General features: G+C 44.8%; 1 protein-coding gene across 2 annotated transcripts in view; it reads right to left on the bottom strand.

Annotated features, from left to right (window-relative positions):
• Window positions 1-320: 320 nt before the first annotated feature.
• TMPRSS7 (transmembrane serine protease 7) overlaps window positions 321-8,496 on the bottom strand; it is a 36,513-nt gene continuing 28,337 nt past the window's right edge. For both annotated transcript variants that reach the window (XM_073901289.1, XM_073901238.1), the window contains exons 14-18: window positions 8,144-8,260; window positions 7,070-7,241; window positions 4,408-4,676; window positions 2,729-2,865; window positions 321-878 (exon numbers count right to left, since the gene is read on the bottom strand). In XM_073901289.1, coding sequence (XP_073757390.1) covers window positions 708-878; window positions 2,729-2,865; window positions 4,408-4,676; window positions 7,070-7,241; window positions 8,144-8,260 — 866 coding nt within the window. In that variant the 3' untranslated portion in view covers window positions 321-707. The remainder of the gene's footprint in view (window positions 879-2,728; window positions 2,866-4,407; window positions 4,677-7,069; window positions 7,242-8,143; window positions 8,261-8,496) is intronic.

Below are 8,496 nucleotides of genomic sequence, written 5' to 3'. Positions count from 1 at the left end.
AGTCGAACTCCCATGATGCTTCATTCCATGATTTTCGTGAATATAGTTCCGTGTCATCCTGCCATCTTGGCATGAAAGAGCCAAGTAAGTTAGGTTGTCAGTTTTGTTGGTTAGTAGATTGGTTTCTCTGTACACAATATTACCCTGTGTCATGGCTGAAGAAAGTCTGTTATGATATAGTTAGACAAAACTGGATTGGAAACCAACAATATAGATACTTCCTTTGTCAATAACTGAGCTTGGGTTCATTTGCGTTTATAAAAGAGACATTTTTGTGCATTTACTTTTATTAGAACACTGAAATCAGGCATTTTTAGTGGAATTTTTTATTTTAATAAATCAGATTTGCCTAAATCCTTATAAATATCTGTACCTTGAATAGAAACATAAATTTAAGAATGGATTCTTGAGCATCTCACCCATTTCTTATCTTATTTTAGAGTCTTGATTCATGACATTACTTTAGGTTTCCTCCATTTCTGAATCAATGGCCCCTTGATGCTTAAGAATGAATACAGTTCTATCCTTGAGGCAATTTTTCCTGGAATAAAATACATATTAATTTCTCTGCCTTTCGATAAACATCGAATGAAAGCAATCTGAAATTTACAGGAGAAAAAAATAGGGTCTCATTTTATGGATAATTACTGCTTTCTTTTTCAAAGAATCTATCACAGAAATCATAGTCAAAACTCCAACTTGTACTTTTACATAAGAGAAGGGACATATTTATGAATCCAGGGAACGAAGTTTGACACTCTTGTGTAAACACCAGGAAAGTTTGGTCTTCCGCATCCATGTCCCCAGCTAACGATGCCAGTCAAAATCCATTTTCCATCAGTTTTTCTTCGACAAGATAAAGGTCCACCTGAATCTCCCTGCACAAGAAGATAATGTAAGTAGGAAGTACCTTTCTCCCGTGATCATCAATTTTGTCATTAATGTGTCTAATGGATTGTAGCAAAACTCCCGTTCTGGAAAGTTTTCGCTTGGCTAACCATTACGTAGTTTGGAGAAGGGTCAGGAAATAATATGAAGCTTCTAATGTCATTTTAGAATTATTCTTCCCAGAATCAAAAAGCTTCATTCGTCACAAGAATTGTAATTCTTTAGGCCAAGAGTATCTTTAGAATATTTTTGTAGGGGAAACAACTCTCACATATCCCAAACAAAGAATAAACCTCAATAGTAGTGGAGGTAGCCATAGTAGTAGGGGTAGTAGTAGTAATAATGGCTAACATTTATTTAGTGTGAGCTGTCTGCCAAGTACTATTTTGGGTCATTTAGCCCTGACAACAACCTCAGGAACCAGGGTTACCTTGGCAAGTTGACCTCTGCCTCTGGGCCATGCAAATTCAGTGGTTGGCTCAGGATTCTGACAATGAATGATGAAGAACCACACCTCTAAGGCAACCCCTAAGGCTCACTGGCCCACAGCCATCAGGGACAAATCACCCTCATCTGAGAGTGCCTTCTGATACCTCAACTCCACAAAGCAAAGCAAAGACAAAAATAATTCACAGTGTAAACATAAATCCTACAGTACCCATCCTTTACATTATAACACCTGGGCTTTATTTTTCTAGTTTGGAAGACAGGTAAAGCTGCAACTTAGCTAGAGGCAAAGATTAAAAAAAAGCATTCCGAATTTGCCCCCGGAGTCCCACCCCCCAATTCCAACCCTGATTAGATGAATTCTGACTGGTAGAGAAACTGGACTCTTTCTATTTTAATTATCACGACACCAGCTCTACTAAGTCTAAGTTGACCTGTAAACTTGAGTGGCTAGGTAGAACAGGACTCTAGAACTGACTAGCCTCAGGAAGCAGCCAAGACAGAGCAGCTTTAGCATTAGACAGAGAAGGGCTCACATTCTGGCTCAGGCGTTTACGTACTAGCTGTGTGACCTTGGGTAATTTGCTTGCGCTCTCCATGTCCCAGTTTCCTCTTCCGTAAAATGGGCGTGAAAGAAAGACTTGAATGAATTTATGCAAAGGATCTAGTGCTTGCCGCAAAACAGGAGTTCAGAAGATAAAATCCATTTTTATAGTAAGATGAGTTTTTGTGGCATGGTGGCTAAGGTTGTGGAGAGATGTGGGAACAGCTCCCACTGCCCTCTTCATCCTCTAAATCATCTGTTCACTTTTTGGCAATCATACAGCTATCTGCATGGGTTGGAATCTGAGACTTAGAAACGTCCTCACGAAGACGAACTCCAACTTGACCACTGTCAGGAGGCCTAACCAGAGGCATGTGAATGAGTGTCCTCTGTGGCCTCTCCCAGTCCTCCTTCCCTTCCCCCAGCCTATGCATCAAAGAGCAAGTGAATAAAACCCTGATATTTCAGAAAGGAAATGGCAGCTAACCATCCTAAAACACTGTGTGTGTGTGTGTGTGTGTGTGTGTGAGAGAGAGAGAGAGAGAGAGAGAGAGAGAGAGAACTGCTTTGTTTTTTAGTTCTGGTCATAAGAAAATAAATTATGGCAGAATGATAAATCCCAACCTCATTTTCTAAATGTTGGAGGAAAATACATGGGAGCCAGAAAACTGAGTTTTATAGACCTAATTATTTAATCATCTTTCCCTGATCTTAGGCAATTAGATTATAATTAATATCTGAATTAAGGGAAATACCCGTCCTAGTTATTTCCCAGTGTTGTGCAAGTTAAACATGAGAGCATTTATGGAAAGTATAACCTCTTGGCAAAGGAAAGGTGCAATGACTTACCCTGCAAGCATCTCTCTTGCCTGACATGACCCCTGCGCAGAGCATCCGTGAAGTGATGATCCCATAGGTGGAAACACAGAGGGTTTGGTCAATGAGCTCTACCTCTGCTTGCTGCAAAACAGGGGAGCCTTTATTGTCTGGAAAACACATTGGAAGTAGAAATCATGGTAACGATTACACTTATGCAGGGTGCTATTAGACCATCTACTCACATTATCTCAGAACAATTTTTTATGTAAATTCTTTTATAATCCCCATTTTGCTGATGAAGAAATAGAGGCTGAGGAGGTTAGAGGGAGTGCCCAATGGCACACACCTCACAGGTAAAAGAGCAGGATTCAGACCCAAGGTCTGACTCAATCATTGGAGCCACTGAGCCATACTCCTTCACCATGGACTTCTTGCTTCTGGTAGGACTGTGAATCCCAACAGTTACTAATACTTACTGGTTGAGAGGACCACCCCTGAAATAGAGCGGCATAATCTGATATATGGGAGAGTCCTGGGAACCATAAAAACAAAAGTTTTGTTATAGCCCTTTCACTTCCTTTTTATCCTGTCTGGCTAAAATGATTCAGAAAAATAAATACACTCACACTCATGCTTATAAAGAAATGTCTCATGATAAAGCTGGTTGAATAGACTCTTCCCTCCCGTGATATAGGATAATGCAATTAAAGCCCGGAACACAGTCCTGATAGGTTACAGGTGTTGGAGCCGGGAGCCACCCTCCCTCATTAGGGTCCTGAGATCCCAGCAGGCCACTGGGAGGGCATTAACCACACACTGGCAGTGAGCCCTAGAGAAGCTGCCTGCAAGGAATGTTTAGAGGGTGTCGAAACAAGGCCAAGATTTGCAGAAAATGCGTCTGTCCTAAACCCTTGGAAATGGCTGCTCGGGACTCTGAGAGGCGTGGGAGCTGAAGGAAGAGCGTCAGCTCTGGGGCAGTGCTCACAAAGCTATGGCTTCTTCCTCTTGCTGCACATTGGGAATCAACCTTGAATCCTAGACCACGAAAAATCTTGACGGAGCAGATGTAGGGACTTCCCTACCAGTCCGATCTTTGTGCGTAATGATAGAGAGGCCAGCTAGGGTGAAGGGATTATAAGGAGGCATCCCCTCCAGGCGGTCCGATTCTAGGCTGATGGAACCCCCCGGGCCTGAATTTGCAGTGCGGGGAGCTAAGGGCAGGCAGGTTTTCGGCCCTGACTCTCATCTGCCTGGTGAGTTGCCTTTGTGATGGCCATACTTGTATAAGCCTCCAGACAGTTGCCTGTGACTTGACACAATGGGTCGGGGGTTGGGGGGGGCGTCCTTCTCTTCTTTAAGAAAAGGAATCGCTTCTTTGGATGGAAGGGAACCTAAAAGTAAAGAGGAATTGCTCTTCTATAGTAGAAAACCCAGTACAGTTTGAAAAGGGCCCATACTATCTATCCAATCTTGCCTTGCTCACAGGCCTCCTTCCCCTTGTGAGGTGGGTCTTGCTTCTTTTGGGGGTAAGGGAAGAACATCATAAAATAGGAATAATAACACCTTCCTCCATTCTACTTCTTAGAATTATCAGGAAGCTCAAATGAGACCATATACAAAAACCCTCTCTGTGAACCCCAAAGCACCACATCAACGCAAGTGAGTATTATCTGGAGGGGCAGGGCATGACCATTTACTCGTTCACACACCTGCTTCGTGCCTTCGCCCCCAGCCAGTTACCCAGCACTTCTCCCCACTGCGCACTTTCTGGCCAGCAGGAGGAATGCATATTGGCTGAATGAGCTGTTTCAGGGTCTCAGGCCAGGCCGCACTGAGCTGTAGCAGAGCAATGTCATAGTCAAAGGTCTGACTGTTATAGTACTCATGGACCACAATTCTTTTCACAGGGGAGACGAACTTGGCATTCCCCTGCACGTACATCCCGAGGTGAGCAGTCCATGGCGTGGGGTCTGACAACCTAGCAGAAAAGGAAGAAAGTCAGTGGCCAGGGTTTGGAGAACCACCCAGGGTTTGGACACAAGCCCTCTGCAGACAGACAAGGGCAGAGGGAGGAAGGCCTACCTTCCAGTTCCTATCGTAGTCCCTGGCTCTGTACACTGACATGGCAAAAAGCACAACTTTTCTGAGCCTCCCTTGTCTCCTAGTAAAACCAGAGATGAAGGAAAGTATAGTAGGGGTGGTGCATGGTAGCTATGTTCCAGAAAATTCCCTCTCCCATCTTAAAGAACTGCTGGAAATTCTGTTGCCCCTGCTATCTCATGAACCATGCACGGGTCAAGAATGTGACTGGAATTAATTTGTTACATTCTTCCTATTCATGCTGACGTAGGCATTTGATGGGGACAGACAGGGCCAGTAGGACAGAGGTCTGGGAATCCTTTTGCCAAATTCAAATGACATGAATCCCAAGAGAGCTTAGAAATCAAAGTGTGATAAGGAGGAATTTGATGAAATTCCTTCGTGTCATCTACCAGAAGCCTGAAAGATCATGGCTACAACTGCTCAAGCATGACCATTCTTAGGGGCCCCACTCTTTGTCAGCCCTTCCAGAACTCTACTTCTGACCCCTGTGGCCTTGCACAAAGTCACTGATGGTCTTGCAGTTTCCATGTGAGGTATCCAGCTCCACCTGCACAGCAGCCTTGTTCTAGTAGGGTGAAGAGATGGCAAGAGCTTTGCAAGAAAAATAAGGACAGAGCCTAAAGAGTATGGCCCTGAATCTGTGCAGCTGACATCTCATGGTGGTACCAGGCACCCGGGGAAGTATTAAGGTTACCATAGTACTTGGAGCAGTGTCATAGGGTAAAAGACTGCTGATTAAAGAGAAGCATAGCCATTTTAGTCATGAACATGAACTCTGTAATTTCCAAAAGAAGCAAATAGTTAAGGGGCGCCTGGATGGCTCAGTTGGTTAAGCGACTGCCTTCGGCTCAGGTCATGATCCCAGGGTCCTGGGATCGAGCCCCGCATCGGGCTCCCTGATCGGCCGGAGGCCTGCTTCTCCCTCTCCCACTCCCCCTGCTATGTTCCCCCTCACACTCTCTCTCTCTCTGTCAATTAAATAAATAAAATCTTAAAAAAAAAAAAAGAGGCAAATAGTTAAATTGTATAAATTGGTTGAAATACTCTACTTTAAAAAATTCGGAATGAGAAACGAATGATATCTTTTTGTACCTAAGATCCAGGTAGATTCCAAATGAGGTTACATTTTAGTGGTTATATGTTCTAAGCTTCCCTTTCACTCTGAACTGAAACAGCATCTGCCCCATAACAATCCCATTGGTAAAGACAGTCAGAGCTCTTCCAACGTGAGCCCTAATAATGGACCTTTGCATGATTCCCTTCCGTGAGATTGTGATTTATGATCAGAAATATATATTTGGTCTTTATCTCGTTTCGGGCACAGCTCTTAAAAACCCTTGGAGTTTCCCAAGTGAATAGCACCACAAAGCTGTCTTGTTATGTTGTTATGTTAATGAGTGACTTTTGGACCCCACCCAAGGTCGGGAGCCAGTGGCCAGGAGAACCAACTATGTGATTGGAGGCTTGCAACTTTCAGTCTGATCTCTGAGGAGGGGAGAAGGGCTGGAGGTTAGAATCCACCACCAAAGCCAATGATTTAATCAGTCATGCCTAAGTACTGAAGCCTCCATAAACACCCAAAAGGACAGGGTTCAGAGAGCTTCAGGGTTGGTGAACATATGGAGATTCAGGGACAGTGGCTCTGGGAGAGTGGTGCACCTGGGGCAGGCATGACAGCTCCTCACCCTTTCCCCAAACCTTGCCCCGGGCATCTCTTCCCTCTGGTTGTTCCTGAGTTATACCTTTTGACAATAAACCAGTGATCTAGAAAGTAAACTGTTTTTCTGGGTTCTATGAACTGCTCTAGCAAATTAATTGAACCCCAGGAAGAGATGGTTGGAACCTCTACAGCTGCTGAGCCAGAAGTACGGTGACAACCTGTACTTACAACAGGTGTCTGAGGTAGGCTAGGAGGGACAGTCTTGTGGGTCTGAGCCCTTCACCTGCTTAATCTGATGCTATCTGCAGGCAGACAGGGTCAGAATTGAGTTAAATTGTAAGACACTCAACTGGTGTCAGAGAGTTGCCTGGTGGTATGGGAACCCTCCCCCCAACCAATACTTCGGAAATTGGGTGAAGAATCATTACCCTTCCACTCTAAATAGAAGTCCAGTGCCCATTCTACACACAGACACACCATTTAAATTGATCGAATGTCCCCAGCGGGCAGCTTCCTTCCACAGCTTGAGGACGGATGTATGGTCTGGGATCAGAAAGTGTGCCATCTTTGAGTAAGAATTGGGATGAGTAAGAATTGGGATGCCGTACCTGTTTCCATGGAAACAGTGGGCCGCAGAAAGAAGCCACTCCCTGGAGATGAGCGAGGCTGCGCAGTAGGCAGATCCGACAAAGTGGAGGCTGACTTGCCACGGCCAACCCCCTTCCTGCGTGTCGGTGCCCCCAATGATGCGGTGGAGGGTGGAGGAGCCCCCGCTGCAGCCTTCAGGAAAGGAAGGGCCCCGTGATTTAAAAGCAGACTTGGAAGAAAAACTGGAAATGAAGTTCGACTTGGAGCTGCATTGGGAACTGAGGCCCCCGGCAAGCAATGTGAAACCTCTCGCTTATCTAGAGGAAAGGCACCCACACACCACTCCCTCCTGAGAACAGGCGGCACACAGAGTCTCCATACAAAAAGCACATTGATTCAAGGAGGAGGGGACTTGTTAGCAACAGCTGCCCTGATATGAACAGGAGCTGTGGGGCTTAGATTATTAGAGAGGAAAAGATGAGTTTCAAACGCAACAGAATTGAATGCATCTATGGAGGCGTGCTGATTTGAGAGGAGGCATTCGGGAGAGAATTTCTAAGTCCCAAGACAAATGAAAACCCATTAAGAAAAACTAGTTACCAGAACAATTATTCTCCGGGGCAAATTGTATTGATAAGGATGCATTACTAACATGCTGCCAGGTGGCCAGTTAGAGACCACATACTAACATATGGCAGATTACAGTTCTCAGGCTGTCGCTAAAGAAAGAAGCAGCACTTGGTATTGATTATAACGTAAGGCTTAAATAACAGTCATCCACTGTGTTCCAGTATCTGTTTCTTTTCTCGTGGACTTTTTATTTAGGAGCTTCTCCCTTGATTAGAGTTATCAGAAAGTGAAAGTTGTCATTATAAACACCTGAGGTTTTGATGCTTGTTATCAAGAAAGCAGACAGAATCCGCTCCAGAGTTTTTAATTCTGAGAAATCATTTCAGACGCAGTTCGCCAATATTTACTATTCTTCCCTGGAGACCAACTTTTGCCAGGGGCATTTACCCCAAGAAGGGAATGAAAATGAACAACCGGAAGCTGAAGACAATACAAGGAGTGGGAAAGAACGTATTTCTACTTACTGCAGCCTTCTTCATCGCTTCCATCTGGGCAATCCATGGTCCCATCACACTGTGCGTTCTGTTTCCTGAAGCAAATATCATTGCCACACTTAAAAGTCCTGTTGTTACATGGAATGCCTAAAAATGAACAAAAGAGGAAAGAGTTTTTCCTGCCCAGAAACAGACTTGAGGGAATGACACTCAGCTCCATCCTCCAAGGATGGGGTAGCCATGGCCTCAGTATTCGCTGCTCTGGGAAACATGGCAGGGGCGATGAAGCAAGCCCACGGTGACCAGTCCCTTCACCTCAGAGCCATCGGAAGGAAGGCAGGCAGGCACACCTGTTGAGAACTAATCCGATGGCCCCTCCTTTC

Source organism: Callorhinus ursinus, unplaced genomic scaffold (assembly GCF_003265705.2).
Source record: "Callorhinus ursinus isolate GAN/ISIS: 27379988/994484 unplaced genomic scaffold, GSC_fseal_2.0 scaffold1, whole genome shotgun sequence".
Lineage (NCBI taxonomy): Eukaryota > Metazoa > Chordata > Mammalia > Carnivora > Otariidae > Callorhinus > Callorhinus ursinus.
The sequence above is the reverse complement of the archived record's forward strand: the minus strand, read 5'-3'. Positions and strand labels throughout refer to the sequence as shown.